Raw genomic sequence first — 16,354 nt, forward strand, 5'->3', positions numbered from 1 at the left:
GTAAACAAGATCATAGTTGATTATCATATGGGTACAAACCTTTTTAGGCTGATAAGCTGCTTTATAGTCGGGAATCTGACCGACTTTGAAGTTCTGAATGGAAACAGTTTGGTATTTAACTTATCTGAAAGATATTAAATAGCAGAAAGTTGATTGACTTGGTCGTTGAAGTTGGTTAAAGAAGTTGTGTTGATTTTTGGCTGCACAAGTATTGAAGATTGTACTGGTAAATTTTTTTCAAGTCGATGAGATAAATGAGCCATACACAAAAGATGAAAACGATGATTTCAGCAATTATTTCATGTTTATATTTGAAGACAGCTTCTATTAGCGAGTTATTTGGATCTAGATTAAAACTATACCCATTTCCAAGCTCATATATGGATTTCATGGCTTTTGGAACCCTCAACATAGTACGGATCCTTTGCAATGGTTTGAGGCACTGGGTCCCTTAACTTTTTTTTGCCCTATACGAACGAAAAATCGAACGTGAATTCTGAATTGAATATCGAAAGCAATTGTCGACAGAAACAAAGGCTCAATTGTGGTTGAATAATGTCGCTCGTTTTCAAAAGGGCCTTAGCCACTGCTGCTAAAAGCATACCTAAAGTTCCAGAACCAAAATTGGTGGATGTGTTGATTGTTGGTGGTGGTCCAGCTGGTTTAACACTTTCAGCTGCTCTAAAGAATTCACCAATTGCTAGAGACTTGAAAATCTCATTGGTCGAAGGTTTCAATTTGAAGCCTGTTGAAGAATTTTATGATAACACTCCAGAGAATTTCACAAATAGAATAAGTAGTTTGACTCCACAATCTATAGAATACCTCGAGAAGATTGGTAGTTGGAAATTTATCAAACAAGATAGAGTACAACCATATGATTCCATTATGGTTACAGAAGGTATCACAGATGCTAGACTTGAGATTGATACCCCTTCTTTAGCCACAATGTGTGAAAATGTCAATTTGCAATCATCTTTATATCAAAGAATAAAGGAGCTAGAATCTCAAAACCCAGATTTTGGGTTTGATCTTGTTGATAATACAAAAGTTGAAAAAATCACCAAAGATGAAACAGATCAATGGCCTATTGTGCATTTATCAAATGGTGAACAAATCAAAACAAGATTGTTGGTTGGTGCTGATGGGTTCAATTCACCAGTCCGTAAATTTTCAGGAATTGAATCAAGAGGTTGGTTTTATAATAGATTTGGAGTGGTTGCAACCATGAAGTTAGAGTATCCACCTTTTAAAACAGTTGGATGGCAAAGATTCTTACCAACTGGTCCAATTGCTTTGTTACCATTACCTGATGATCATGCCACCTTAGTTTGGTCACAAACCATTGAAAATTCAGAGCTTTTAACTAAAATTGATGATGAATTGTTTAGAAATTTGGTTAATGCTGCATTTATTCTAGAGGATGTTGATATGAAATATTATTACAAGGCTATCAAAGAAGGCAAAACTGAAGGTCTTATTGAAGATATCCAATGGAGAGTCAATCACGCTACTCAAAAATTCAATGAAGAACAATTAGAAGAAAATTATCCATTGAAAGTTGTATCCATAGATTCAGGATCAAGAGCTAGATTCCCACTTAGATTGTCACATGCTGACACTTATGTCTCTGAAAGAATTGCTCTAGTTGGTGATGCTGCACACACAACACATCCTTTAGCTGGGCAAGGTTTGAATATGGGCCAAGGTGATGTCCAGTCTTTAGTTGGTGCCATCGAAAGAGGATTGAACAGGGGGTTGGATATTGGTAATACTCTAGTATTGGAACCATACTGGGCCGAAAGATTTCCAGAAAACAACTTGTTGTTGGGTGTTGTTGATAAATTACACAAGTTGTACTCTACGACAGCAGAACCAATTGTTGCATTAAGAACATTGGGGCTTAAAGCAGTGAATCAATTGCAATTTTTGAAAAATATGATGGTCTCCAAGGTCTCTGGGAAATAAAGTACGCATATATATCCAGTAATTTATGAAATATTTATGAGCAAGTTCTGTTCCTCGTAGTAAATCTTGATGGTTATGAAGCCGTGGTGTTTTTAAGAAAATAGAGAAAATGAAAACAAAAACCTTAACTATGGGAAACCACATTATTTTGAAAGAACAAATACAATGAGTGTGATATTACAGACGTCCAAAGGTAAGTTTAACAATGATCATTTTCAAGCTCTTGGTGCTAACAAATTCTAGGTAATTTGGTTATCGACTTGTTCACAAAGCAAGCTCCAACAGAATCCAAAAATTTCATCAAGTTATGTAAAGCTAAATACTACAACTTTGCACCATTCTACAATATCCAAAAAGACTTTATAGTGGAATTGGGGGATCCTCTGTATCCAATAAATAAAACAGGCTGTTCAGCTTGGGGTCTATCTGATCCATCCAGAGGTAAATCGTTCAAAACTTCACAAAATAAACTACCCAAGAATAGAATTGGTGCGGTTTCATTAATCACACAATCTGATAATACCGATCCTGATGAGAGATTTGCCACATCTATATTCACAATAACTTTGAAAGACATTGAGGATAGAAATGTTTTGAAAAATAATGTTGTATTTGGCCAGGTTACTGAAGGGTTTGAAATTTTAGAAGCAATAAATAATGCATATTTGGATGATGATCATTCCCCATTACAAGATATAAGAGTCCATCATACATACATCCTTGAAGATCCATTTGATGATATTGAAGGATTGGCTATACCACCGCAAAGTCCCGAGCCAACAGCTGAACAATTGTCTACTGTTAAATTGGCAGACATTGAAGATATTGATTTAGATGAAGAAGAAGAACTAACAGAGGAACGATTCAAAGAGAGACAAAACAGAGAAGCTGATTCAAAGGCGTTAACTTTGGAAATCATCGGGGATCTACCATCTGCAGAAGTCAAACCTATGGAAAATGTGCTTTTCGTTTGTAAATTAAATCCATTAACAAGAGATGAAGACTTGGAGATTATATTTTCAAGATTTGGTAAAATTATATCTTGTGAAGTTATGAAAGATAAAAGCACTGGTGACTCCTTACAGTATGCATTTATTGAATATGAGGAAAAGAAGAGTTGTGAGGCTGCTTATTTTAAAATGGATGGGGTTTTAATTGATGATAGAAGAATTCATGTGGATTTCAGTCAAAGTGTATCCAGGCTCAGTGAAGCCTGGAGAAATGAAACAAATGCAAAGCGTGAAAAGAAACATGGTGGATCAACTTCTGACACAAGCCGCAATTATCGAGACCGCGATTATAACAGACATGGTTCTTCAAGAGGTCCTTACAGAAGTGGCCAATCATCAGAAAGTCGACACGGTGAGAGATACAAAAGTGGTGAAGAAAGAAGTAGAGATGAAAGATATAGAAGTGGAAGACATGGTGATGGTAGTCGAAGAGACGAAAGATATAGAGATGACAGGTACAAAAACGATAGGGAGAGAGACCATAGACACAGATCTGAGAGACACAGAAGTGAAAGAGAAAGAGATAGTTATCACTCCAGCTCTCATAGACATGGTGGTCACCACAGAGATCGTTATTAGTTGACAATCATCATAATAAATAGCACAATTTCGAGAGTAGTGTGACATATTTCCTCTTATCGTAATCGTGTGTCCCGAAACAACGAAATTTGACGGTTTTTCTCGAGAAAATGGAAAAAGCAAAGTGAAAAAAGTTTTATCTAAACCTTGAACTTTTTGACACAATCTTTTAAAGCTGCTTATAAGAGCTCATAAACCCATTCTAGCCTATAAATATCATTTATTTGGAGTTAAAAGACCCTTAAACTTCAAGAAATCTCACCAGAAAATCCTAGGCACCAACAAAAATGAGCAGGTTGCGGTATCTAAAGGTCGGTTCCGCTCTTGTGACCACAGGCTTAGCAACTACAGTCTTGACAAACAAAGTCATTTTCACAGATTCAGATGATAAAGATTATTCAGAAGATGAGAAAGCATTTAATTCATTCAAAAGATTTTTCAACTGGTCAAGAAAAGATACTACACCTATTGTCAAAGATGATAATAGTACCCCAGATAATCTAATAATTAGTGAGCTTAGACGTAAAGATGAGTACCAAGCCCCAAAATACGTAAGTACATTCGCTATATGCTTTTATTAAATAAAACCACTCTAACAGATTTAGCCTATTGTTCTTTGCCATGGACTTTCTGGATTTGACAGATTAATCCTTGTACCATCGTTAAATCTCATATCAAACGTTGTATCTGGTAAGAAAATCGAGCCAGAGTTTCACATAAATGATCATGGTGGTGTAGCATTAGATTATTGGTTCGGTATTCAAGAAGCTTTACAAGCAAAAGGCTCAACTGTTATTGTGGCGAAAGTGCCTGGGTTTGGAAGTATAGAGGAAAGGGCTGATGAACTAAATCGTTTCATTTCAAGAGCTACTGGGTATTTAAGAAAACAATCAAAATCTGAAATTTATCACGAAGATGCTCATCCAGATCAAGGAAAGGAGACTGATGAAAGTTTCGAACAAAGACAAGAGAAAGTTAAGGTCAATCTAATCGCACATTCTATGGGTGGTCTTGATTGCAGATATCTTATCTCAAAGATTGAAAATAAGAATTTTGAGGTTGTCAGTTTAACTACTATAACAACACCACATAGAGGTTCTGAGGTTGCTGATCATGTTGTGGATCTTGCAAAGAATCTTCCAGAAGATATCAAACTACCTCCAAGTATCTATCAACTCACTACAAACTATCTGAAAGGGTTTAACAAAGAAGTTTTAAATGATCCAAATGTTCAATATTTAAGTTACGGAGCTTCATTTATACCCAAGTGGTTCAACGTATTTTACGGAACTTGGCAAATTATAAATGAGAAGGCAGGTCCAAATGATGGTATGGTTAGTGTGGATTCTGCTAAATGGGGTATTTACTTGGGTACATTGGTGAATGTTGATCATTTAGATTTGATCAATTGGACAAATGGTTTTAAAAGGTTGATGGGTCGTATATCACCTGGAGATTTAGGGCCACAAATTGATACAGTTGCATTATATTTAGATATTGCTGATAATTTAGCAAAAAGGGGACTATAGAATTAATTAAGAACAAATGTGCATCTTTTTAAAATAATCTATTTGTACAAATACATTGGCGTCATCATTATCGATCTCTCCGATACATTCATTTTGAAGCATCAAACGTAGAGACCTTTTCAAACTCTTGAATACAACTAGAACAATATTCTTCAAGCGCTGGATCTTTGACATTCATATCATCAAGAGAAACTTTACAAAGGTGAAGTTCTGATAAAAGGAAATTTTTCCAACTTCCTGCAACGAGTTCTTTTTCCACCTTTTCCAGAATTTTGAGCTCCACCAACAATTCATTTCTTTTAACAGCTAATTGATGTCTAGCTTCTCTAAATCTTGAATCAGTTTGAGAGCCAGAGTCGTCACGAATTTTAGAAGACATAAACTTATCAAAACATTCTGAACTTTCATTAAAATTGAAACCTGACAATGCATCTAGATCATTCAAGTAAATTGATCTCTCCATTTTGTTTATACTCAACTCATGAGCGAAATCTTTAACCAAATGCTCAGCTCTCTTTGCAGTCCAAAATGATACTGTTGATCTTCCACTTAGAAAAATATTGAAAAACACAGATATACCAAGCAATAACAAAATCAACTTATTCATTGACAAGGCCTTGATTAAGCGGAAACATCCTGAAAAGAAAAGCTTTGAAAACTCCAGAATACCTGCAGCAAACACGTAAAAAAATCTTTTGAGATAAAAATTTAGCATCATGTTGAAAGTAAACTCAAACATAGAAGTATTTGGTTCAGTATATTTACCTTCAGCTTTACTTAAATTACCATAAGTTCTGATTGCCTTGATCACTTTACCATGTGACCCTAGTCTTTGTATGCTATTTGCCACGCTATCAATAATTAATTTATCTTCATCTTTCACAAGACGCTTTGTGGAGCTTTTAATGAAACTGGCCAAAAAACTTTTGTAGCTGCTTTGAGTATGTGCAACTTTTGAAAAGATAAATAGCTTTGAGGTTCTTGCATCAACTTCTATAATAACATACTTTTTGATTAATTGAATAGAATCACCCGATGCAAGTTTGACTGGTATTCTTTGTTCTCTTATTCTATAATATTTCCCGTCGACAAAATCCTCAATGGATTGGATGTATCCACTTGTAACAGAACCATCACTATCCCTTATGCTAACCAACTTTTTCGATAATCTCATTTTGAATGTAATGTTTCTTGTAAGCTCACTGCCATTCTGGTACCAAGGAGTGGTTATGAATTCATCATGAATTAAGAACGTGATTGCTTCTCTGAGAATAGAAGAATGATCTCCAAAAAGCATATGGAAAACAGCTTTTGCAGGTGCATCAAGCGTCTTCACAGTGGATTGATCAAATTCATTGTAATAGTTTGTCTTCATACTTTTGTTGTGAGAAACAACACCTGAGAATGGTTGGAACGACTGTAATTCACTATTAAGTGGTGGTGTAATATCAGCACCATCTTTTCTCCTCAATGATTGCTTTCTTTCAGATTTTTGCAATTCTTCACTTTCTATTGATTCCAGTAATGGGATAATTTCACTTTGAGGTTTTGGTTTGTCCTTTGCCAGATTGTTAATTAGAAGGTCAATTTTCTTTTGAATTAATCTTCCATCATCCAAAAATATACGACCCTTCATGTTTAAACCTTCAATATCATAAACCTTCAAAGTATCCCAATCCTTCTCAACTGTGACATCCACAGCAACTAACTCGACAAGTGGTTTCTTCAACAACGCAACAAATCCAGTACTGTTCAAATAGAAGTAACAATTTTGAGTTGTAACAAAACAGCGACCAGATAATTCTTGCTTGGGGTTTAATGACCATAAACATGAAAAATGTGTTACAACAAGTTCCTCTTTGGGAATACCAGTATCAAACAAAGCTTTCAATTGAACGTCATAATTTTTAAGGTGTTGTGGGTAATAATGTGGATATCTTTCAGCTTTTGAAAGTGATCCCAAGTTGTTCTCTCTTGATTGTATTGCTTTAGCTTTGTTATTGGGTTGGACTGACGAATCAGAAACATAATACATTCCCCAATTAACACTTCCCCAGATATTTGCAGTAACAGCGGTTGGAATAACTGTTGAATCTAAAAATGCATGGGCCAAAATTGCACACTTTGACATTTTGGTTGTTATTGGAGTATTGATATCAGGTTCTTGAAATTCACCAGCCGACCCAGAATATCTGAAATCAAGGTTTTCATTTCCACCGACAAGTTGAGATAAATATGAAGAGACAACAGTTGTTTGAGAATCGTCATTTCTCGTATTTTCAGCTCTTGATGTGGTTAACTCTAGGTCAACAGAGGTTAAAGAGGTTGATGCAAACTCATACAACAGAGGTGGATAACGACCAAATGCATATTCACCAGCTTCAGAGTCAGAATTTTCTATAGCTCTTTGTTTCTCTAAGGAAAACACACGTAACCATGATTTCAACTCTTTTAAATTTTCAGCTTGGAAGATGATAGTTGCATCAATAGTTTTGATCTCAAAGCAAAATCTTCGATCTTCATCCGGGGCATACCTTATATTTGAAAGCAACACTCCAATTTTATCAGTTTCTTGAACGAAATTCTTTGAAGGAGCTATTGAAAATAAACCAAAAATACCACTTTTAACAAACACCCATCTTCTAACCCAAATTTGTCTGGCGGGTTTACCAACAGTAGTTTTCATGAATAACCAACCATGCTTTTCGTATGATTTATCATCAGGGTTCTCTGGATCTGGATCAGTCAATGTGTTAGGATTTATCAATGCTGGATTATGTTGTATTAAATCTCTTGATGGTGCAAATTGAGATATTGTTGCGTCTTCTATTTGGTTTTTAGACTGAATCATATCACCCAGCAACGTGCTTACTGAATCAGCAACTGCACCAGACCAAGCTTTAACTTTTTCAAAGTATTTTTCATCAAAGGAATCTTTGTCTTTAAATAATAACTCTGCAAGTTCCACTAAGCAAGAGTCTAAAGATTGATGTAGTTTTGAAATCTCGACACAAATTTCCAAAGAGGCGTTTAAATATGATTTCCGAACTTCAAACAATTGGAAAGCATCTTCTCTTAAAGCTGAAGGTTCTTTGGTTTTAGACTGTGAAGAATATTTGGATAGCAGTGAGTCAAATTTGTTTTGAAAGAATTCAAAGTTTTTTCTAATCTCTCTGTAATGCTTTAGATGTGTTCTTTGAAGATCGGTAAGCAATTGAACAATTTCCGTCTCTTTAACATCTAATAATTTCAAATTTCCCTCCCATAAACTGCTCAAATTGGTTTTGCTTGTATCTAATATCGATGAAGAATTGTCCTGGTTTATTAATCCATCTTTTAAGAAGTCGGGTATTAATTGGTTGAATAAGACATTGTTTACTTCCTTAAAATCATTAAATTGCTGCGGATATTTCCTTAAAGATTTTAACAACCCTTCAATCCATTGTTCTGTATGATCTATCTGTGAATTAAAATAGTTGACACCAGTTCTAAAAGTCGGAGAGTCCAAGGCAGCTTCTTTTAGTTTGATTGATATTAGTTTGATCAATCTTGGTGTATTGTTTGACCTGGCCTTTTCACCCGCACTTTGCTTGAGTTTATCCTTGTGCTCCTTGGAGTGTTCTTGGATTTGAACACGGTTGCCATTGGCCATTTTGGTTCAGTGTGAGGCGGTTGTTGATCGGTTGATGATTGGTTTAAAGGTAAATGGAGCCTTGGATTAGTTATTTGGCATTCTCCCTGATGTTTGAATTTGGTTTTTTATGGAGTAATTTTCTTTGATTAAACTTTTCTGCCAATACTGAACGGGTAGACTTCACCACATACAAAAGTTATTCCGGCTCTAGTATGAAGTAACACAAGGAAATTATAGGTTGAAACTGGATTCTCAGGGTCTGATTTCTCATTAATGGATATTTCAGTCTCAGTGACGTTCCAGGAGAAATTCAAACTCGAAAATGTTATGTTGGGCCCAAAAACTAAGCTAATGGTCCTCCAGCTGACGTTCTTAACCAGGTTGTTCGATATTGTGAAGCAATATATTACTATAATTTTGAGTGTAACAATCTGATTAAGATAAAGACATGCAACCAACATCAGTGTTGAGCATAATATCCATGCATATATCGACGTCCTCATCGCATAAGTCATGAGTTTACTGCTAGCTAATAACAGTGCTTACCACCAGCTGATAATGAAACAACCTGTCCATTAGAGTAGCTAGCAGTTTCTAGCTGTATCTTTCTAGCCATAAACATACTCAGGTGGGTCCCATATAACGAATCTGCCAATCGAAAGTTGTTTATAAGTTGCAAATTCTGATCAACCTCAGGCCCTAAAAGTTTTGAAAAGTGTGCCCAAACATGTTTCGCGGCCTATAAATTAAAATTTTCAACACCAAAAAAATTTTCCATTACACTACAACAATTCTCTTCACAAAAGAGTTACTCTTGAAACATTCTTTTCGAGGTGTTCAATTGACTTTACAGAAGCAACTTGAATAGTAAGTTTTTCATTTTATTAAGCTCATATTGAAAACCTGGTTGCATATTTTGTTGTGATGAAAACCTTTCTCAGCTCACTCAGAGTCACGGCGATGCTGATAACCTTTCCTAATCCAACATTCATCAAAAATCTGATTAACATTAAATGCAAACAATTTCAATAGTATAATTATTTGATTATATTATAGAAAACTAACATTTTGTTGAAGTTTTTGTCCGTCTATATGATTGAATAAAATTATTTTCATTTTGCTACAAACAAAAGTCATTCGTAGTTTATGCAATTCATAAATTCATTAAAAGTTATCTAAAACCTCTACCTTTTCGTATCTCATCGTTATTGGAGTCTCTTTTAGAAGACTTGAGCCTTTTAGGATCTCTGTCCATATATTCTTCACGATGGTCACGATATCTTGAACCATAGTGATCTCTGGAACCATTGTTTCTTGATAGCCTATGTCTATCTCTGTCTTCACCTTGTTTTCTCCCATCTTTTTCATTTCTTGAATCATCTCTGGTCTCTCTTGGCCTGTGACGATGATGGTGTCTATGTGATTTGTGACGATCTCCGTCAGAATCTCTGTGTTTTTTATGTTCATGGTCAGTGATTCTGTGTTCTTGATGAAGTTCGTTGGATTTTTGTTCAACTTTTGATGTATCATTTTGAGCAGATGTTTTCTTCTTTTTCACTAGTTCACCAGTTCTTGTAATGTATATGTCATGTATCGGTCTATCATTTTCATCAACTGCAACATCTTTTGTAAGCTCAATCAATTGATCTAATCCATTAACTATCTTACCAATAACAAGGAACCTACCTTTTAATGCTTTAAACTCTGATAGGTCTTCTAAAGTAATGAAAAATTCACTTGACGGTTCATGATTCTCAACTTCAGTTGCAATAGCTACTAAACCTCTTTGATCCAATAATGTCGTTTCTGGAGTGACTTCATTCTTCACTAATAAGTCCCCATTGAAACCATCAATTGCACCACCTTGGATTATAAATTCTGGTGAAACTATTCTGGAAAGTTTTGTTGAACGATATGAGCTACCGTTATTTGAAGTCAATAATTTATGGAAATTTTTGATCGATTCTTTAGCAGCTCGTTCTATTAGTAATTGGATAACCACATTTACCGTTTTCCCATCTATCTCTACAGCGAAAAACACTCTTTTGTCTTCCTCCATTACTTTTCCAACTTGCGTGAATTATGCTGATGAAACGCTTTTATGGTGTAAATTTTGCTCAATTGTACCGATTTGAAAAGATAGTCACGTGAAATTGATGGCTCGGTAGTGGCCGCATCAACGCCTATAAAGTGTATAAAAGTTGTAAATATCCATGATGATCATTAATCTAAAGGATCTGACACAAAGGTATACACATACACAAGATACCAAGTAGGATCAATAATGTCCGATCATCAATACGAATTCAATGTCAAAATGGCTTGTTCAGGTAAGTGCATCACTTCATTCGTTTACTTAAGAAGAGCTTGTTACTAATCAAGTCTAAGGCTGTTCAAATGCTGTGAATAAAGCTTTAACCAGAGTGGATGGTGTTAAGAATGTCGATATCTCATTAGAAAACCAATCAGTGAATGTGGTCTCCTCATTGCCTTATGATACTGTCCTCTCCACAATTCAAAAGACTGGTAAAGAAGTTCTAAGTGGTAAAACTGTCGCTTAAGGGTGTTTTCGAGCTTGATTAATAATTTAAACAATATTACAAGGTATCTTTCATATAATTCTGTTTCAATTAAGGACATATATTCATTAAAGGAAGTCGTAGTCAGTGCATTTAAAGTCACTTTCTAGTTCATATTGCAAAATTCCACCAATAGCATCATCACATACACCAATTGTTAACAATTCACCATTCCCATCATCATAATTCGTAAAATCCAACCCAATAACTTTCCCAAATAAAGAAATCACCTGTTTGGAGCCTGTTCCCTCATCTATACTTTTCAAATCCAATATGTTCACATAATCAATACTTTCACTGAAAGCGATGACTGTATCATTATAATTAAATTTAACATTTCTAATTGAACTTTCAATTTCACCATTAACACATGATGTATTTTTTCTTAAATTCCTGATATCATAAAGTCTCATTGTGGAATCTTGATTCCCAGTCGCTATTGTCATACCATTATGAGACCAATCACAAGTAAACGAGAAATCCTTATGACCACTCAAAATATTGACAGGTTTGTAACGATGCACTCTGTCATCAAGTATGAATGAGTTGATATTATCACCAACTATGAGTTTCAAATGTTGATTCTGTGGATCAACCGAGACAGAATTAATAGCCCATGGGAACTCCACGTCAGATTTGACTTTGAGTGAAGTTAAGTCTGTGGTTATTAGATGACTATCATTTGTGGAAAACAAAACAGAATCACCAATAGCTTTAGCAAAGTTGATTATACCATTTGAGTTTGTCGTTAAGACCCTCTTTGTAAGTTCTTGAGTTTCTGTATTTTTCACATAGTAAGATCCTGAAAGTGACCCAGCTATTACTAACTCATCATTGCATTCCAAAGTGGAGACCCTTTCTATTGGATCATCTTCCAAGCTTAGCACAGATGATATCTCGCCACTGAAAGGATTCAACTTCTTGATGACTGAGTGAAGAGTTGGTAAAGACATGTCAAGATCCATTATTGTTTTATCATTTGATAATTCATTATAAAAGATCTCCTTCTTATTGTTTAAACAAACCAAATTATTTCTCAATTGGAAATGGGAAAGTTTAGGTTTGGGTATCTTGAAATATTGTCTAAACTTCCAACTATCCATCTCATTTATCAATTCAAGATTCACATCCTCTTTTGATTCATCTTTGGAGTTTGAAATATTGGTGAATGAGTTATGCTTCAATTCTCTTATTCTCAAGAAATTCTCACGTTGCTCAGCATTATCCCAATATAAACCTTGGATATCCACAAGCATCTCTTTCAAATCATCAAATACTTCTTCAGAGGTCTCCTTAACCACTATTGGATCATCACTTTTTATTTGAAGTCTTCTGTTTAAATTGTTCAAAACTGAAATGAGCTCGTTATTAGGGAGTGAAAGTTTGAAACTATAAAAATCCATATCACTATTCAACACCAAGTTGTAGACAAAATTCAGAAAGTCAGAGTCCAGCTCGTAGTTTTCATCATTTATAAACAATCTGTATGGGATACATCTAAAGAAATGAGCCAAATCTGATTGTGAAAGTGGGACCGTGTTTATATCTGAGGCAGCTGAGCTATCTGGTAAGCTGTCAAAATCTGACTCCATATTGACCTTGGGTAAACTAATTCTTTGTGAAATATAAAGCTTTTTAACTCGGTAACTCTAAGTTTTTTCTATTAATTCTTTCGTTTGGTTGTCACCTCGTTTGGTTGGCTCGAGGAATTCTGGATTTTATAACTTTTAAGTCATTTATGACAGAAAAAAAAACTTTACATGAGATTTTATGTTCAACACAACACCAACATCACAGTACTGAAAATGGATTTCGATGAAGTATTGAACCTGGAAGAGCAGTAAGTGTGAATTTGAAAAGTTGACTAGCTCATACGTCGCTTGCTAACTGGTTAAATCAGATTCTATAAAGAAGGTTTCGAAGAAGGACAAGCCGAATCCACTAAAAAATCATTTTTAGAAGGGAAAGAGTATGGTTTACAAGCTGCATTCCAGAAATATGTTTTTGTGGGACAAGTGCAAGGTATAGTGGACTTGTTGGTCGAAGGATTTGGTGGTGAACTATCTGGTCAAGCAAAGAGCCAATTAGACCAGATAGTTGTGCTTATTGATTCCATCAAGACGGATAACGACTATGGTAACGTCGTTGAATCAGAAAAGATCATAACTAAAATCAGAAACAAGGTTAGAATATTGATGAACTTGCTAGGTACTAAGAAACAACTTTCCTTGAACGCTCTTGATGATGTTGCTAGCACAATTACTGGGTTGAAGGAAGATAAGTCTCAAACAACTATTGGTAACTTGACAAATGATGAGGGGATGTGGTGAAGTTGATAAACTGTTTTTGAAACTACCAATGTTGACCCAAATTATCTCGATAGGCCTGTTCAACCAAGCCAATGATTTGATCATCTACTGTTGTTTCCTAGGAGCGTTGCAAGTCACCTAGATAGGAAGACCAATTGTGCTTTGGGCCGGATACAATACATCTTCTAAAACATGAAACGCAGAGATGTTCTCTGTATGATAAGCCAGGGGTTTTGTCATCTGTTAGTTGTAAGAACTTGGTAGTATGAACTTTTGTGTGTGTTAAAATCCAAACCACAATCCGTTCAAGACATGAATATAGTGCTTTGGAATAATAGTGACATAGAACATATGATTAATGTAGAACCAATCCTTGAGTCACAATTATATTTCAAATTTCGAGTATATTACCTCTTGCCTTGAGTTGGTCTTTTAACTAGTTAACATTGAAATTGTCTGTCAAAGTGCATCGTGTCACTTAAAACACCAATACAAAAATATTCAGCTAGAACCAAAACAATACTTCCAGAACATTAAGCCCATGATTGGTCGACTAGCTAGCCAATAACAATGAGCAACGAATACGTCCTTGATGAGTCAAACCCATTGAGATTGAAAAGAGCCAAAATTGATCAAGATGATGAAGAGGAAGATGTGGAAGAACAACTTCTAGAACAGGACATTGGAGGAAATAAAAAAGAAAATACACAAAAGATTCAAAAATAGATACCACACAGTATAATGATGATTCATCTGATGAAGACTATGAAGGTGACGGTGCTGCTAAATTAGATGATGAGAAAGATGATTCTGATAGTGACATGTTTGCATCTGATGGTGAAGATGAGAAAGAAGCAACTACTGCTAAAATAAAGAAACCTAAAGTCGAATTTTTAGACGTTAAACAATTCGAAAAGGAGCTTAATGTCGGTCAAGATGAGTTGAAATTGAAGTCGCAAGAAGATGAAGATGAAAGTTTTGATGAGGAAGAAGAAGAAGAACAGCTAAAAGCAGATCAAGAGTATTATATCGATCAAGAGAATGTGAGCTCGAGTAAAAGACCACCAAGAAAAAAACCAAAATTGGATGGCTTCAACTTGAAACAAGAGCAAAGTGAGGGTAGGTTTGATGTTGATGGTAATTTTATACGAGCTGGAGATGATGATTCTGGTGAAGAAGAAGACAATAAGTGGCTGAGTGGTGTCAAAAAGAAAGATATAAAAGAGGCGAAATTGGCGCAAGAGAAACGGGAAAAGCTACAGAAGGAACGCAGAAGAAATAAAGAAGCACTTTCGACTGAAGAATTACTGTTCAGCTTAATCAATTCATTACAACCAGTTGAATCTCCAATGGAAGCTCTTCAGAGGTTGAATAAAGGTAAACCTAAAAAGAAGTCTAAAAAGCAAGAACCAACAAAAGAAGAGAAGGAGATTGAAGAAGTTAGAAAAAGCACTGTAATAAAAATTACTGAATATTGCGAGAGTTTGCTTGAAAGTGGAATTTCTGATGTTTATGAGCTGGAGAAAGAAGATTTGATGCAGAAGTATAAAGAAGAAAGCGGTAAGCAATATGTTAGACCCAAAACACAAGATGAAGAACCAAATCAAACACCTGAAAATCATGTCTCTAAGCAGTGGGAATTTCGCTGGGTTGGTGATGATAAAGTACACGGCCCTTATGGTGCTCGTGAAATGGATTACTGGAAAGGTAATTATTTTCAAGATAAGGTCGACGTGCGAGAGTTGGGGCAATCTGATTTCGTTCATATTACGCAGGTTTCAAGGTTTTAAAGTCCCATGTTCATTTATTCGGCTAAATAGTTTTCTAATGGGAAGTTTATATCATCAGCTATTGCTTTGACATAGGAAAAGTTCACATTAATTTTCCACCTTGTCTTTGCACTAATATAATCAACGTTACTTGATTTTAGAAGAATCTTGAGTGAGGATAAATTGGAAATTTGAGTGGTGATATCTAGATTTGAAGGAAGTTTTTTGGCATTTTCAAGGCTGTAAACGGCATTTAATATTGCCATTAATCTTTCCAAATCAAATGGTGATGGTTCCAATAATCTGGAATTCAATCTTGTTGCCGCATACTTTGATTGTCTAAAATGTTGTTTTTTCTTATGGAAGTCTTTTAACTTTGAAAAGAACACCCAATCATATTTTGGTTCATTGAATGATGCAAGGTATCCAGCAATTATTATGTATTTTGAAATAGTTGGAAATCCTGAACTGATTGTCTGCAGTTCACTAGCTTCATCTTCTTCATTCTTCAAAGATGTTTCAAACGCATAATTTGATGATAACAGTCCGATGTTTTGTCTGTATAATGCTAAAAACTCGGAAGTTTGTAGCCTTCCTTTTTCAATTTCTTCTGTAAACTTGCCCCAAAGCTTCGTGGCTATCCTTCTCAAGACATTGATGTTTGTTGTATATGGGAAGTATGATTCAACAATTATACCAATATAGTTTTGCCAAAATCTATTTATTGAAGCAGGTGGTATATTCAAACTTGGAGAAAAACCGCATAATGGTTTCTTTTCAAGTATCCTCGTTATTTGAGTACTGTTGTAGTTTCCAAAAAAGATGGTTGGAAGAGCAGTCGTTATCAATTTTCTTGGTTGTGTTGATGTGATAAATATGATTGTGAGGTTCGGTATTCTGGTAGCTTCATGGAGCTTGACAAATTTGGCAAAGATATCTTCACCCTCTTCAATGATCAAATCAGCTCTATCAAGGAC

At 35.2% G+C, this 16,354-nt stretch overlaps 8 protein-coding genes across 8 annotated transcripts; 5 read left to right on the forward strand and 3 right to left on the reverse strand.

The window, feature by feature from the left end:
- The first annotated feature begins 532 nt into the window (after positions 1–532).
- Positions 533–2,003, forward strand: COQ6 (putative N,N-dimethylaniline monooxygenase COQ6). Its single transcript, XM_019186457.1, has one exon. The coding sequence runs from the start codon at positions 556–558 to the stop codon at positions 1,966–1,968; it is 1,413 nt and encodes a 470-aa protein (XP_019038571.1). The 5' UTR covers positions 533–555; the 3' UTR covers positions 1,969–2,003.
- A 130-nt stretch (positions 2,004–2,133) lies between these two features.
- On the forward strand, positions 2,134–3,557 carry WICANDRAFT_63862 (uncharacterized protein; the record flags this gene model as incomplete). Its single annotated transcript, XM_019183625.1, has 2 exons — positions 2,134–2,161; positions 2,212–3,557. The coding sequence occupies 2 exons, from the start codon at positions 2,134–2,136 to the stop codon at positions 3,555–3,557; spliced, it is 1,374 nt and encodes a 457-aa protein (XP_019038572.1).
- Positions 3,558–4,081: 524 nt separating this feature from the next.
- TGL2 (triglyceride lipase) lies at positions 4,082–5,086 on the forward strand (the record flags this gene model as incomplete). Its single annotated transcript, XM_019180955.2, has 2 exons — positions 4,082–4,108; positions 4,163–5,086. Coding segments are annotated over 2 exons (951 nt in total), but the record flags the coding sequence as incomplete, so codon positions are not given.
- A 175-nt stretch (positions 5,087–5,261) lies between these two features.
- On the reverse strand, positions 5,262–8,630 carry SIP3 (Sip3p; the record flags this gene model as incomplete). The annotated part of the gene is made up of 1 exon (XM_019180713.1): positions 5,262–8,630. A coding segment is annotated over one exon (3,369 nt), but the record flags the coding sequence as incomplete, so codon positions are not given.
- A 1,606-nt stretch (positions 8,631–10,236) lies between these two features.
- On the reverse strand, positions 10,237–10,764 carry WICANDRAFT_22056 (uncharacterized protein; the record flags this gene model as incomplete). The annotated part of the gene is made up of 1 exon (XM_019180926.1): positions 10,237–10,764. A coding segment is annotated over one exon (528 nt), but the record flags the coding sequence as incomplete, so codon positions are not given.
- A 301-nt stretch (positions 10,765–11,065) lies between these two features.
- On the reverse strand, positions 11,066–12,260 carry WICANDRAFT_94696 (uncharacterized protein). Its single transcript, XM_019186458.1, has one exon. The coding sequence runs from the start codon at positions 12,250–12,252 to the stop codon at positions 11,368–11,370; it is 885 nt and encodes a 294-aa protein (XP_019038576.1). The 5' UTR covers positions 12,253–12,260; the 3' UTR covers positions 11,066–11,367.
- Positions 12,261–12,723: 463 nt separating this feature from the next.
- On the forward strand, positions 12,724–13,497 carry LTO1 (ribosome biosynthesis protein LTO1; the record flags this gene model as incomplete). Its single annotated transcript, XM_019182583.1, has 2 exons — positions 12,724–13,139; positions 13,200–13,497. Coding segments are annotated over exons 1-2 (378 nt in total), but the record flags the coding sequence as incomplete, so codon positions are not given.
- A 614-nt stretch (positions 13,498–14,111) lies between these two features.
- On the forward strand, positions 14,112–15,749 carry LIN1 (U5 snRNP complex subunit LIN1). Its single transcript, XM_019186459.1, has 2 exons — positions 14,112–14,262; positions 14,346–15,749. Exons 1-2 carry the CDS (start codon positions 14,179–14,181, stop codon positions 15,396–15,398), a joined length of 1,137 nt encoding a protein of 378 aa, XP_019038578.1. The 5' UTR covers positions 14,112–14,178; the 3' UTR covers positions 15,399–15,749.
- The last annotated feature ends 605 nt before the right edge of the window (positions 15,750–16,354 follow it).

Source organism: Wickerhamomyces anomalus (assembly GCF_001661255.1).
Source record: "Wickerhamomyces anomalus NRRL Y-366-8 unplaced genomic scaffold WICANscaffold_4, whole genome shotgun sequence".
Taxonomy (NCBI): Eukaryota; Fungi; Ascomycota; class Saccharomycetes; order Phaffomycetales; family Wickerhamomycetaceae; genus Hansenula; species Hansenula anomala.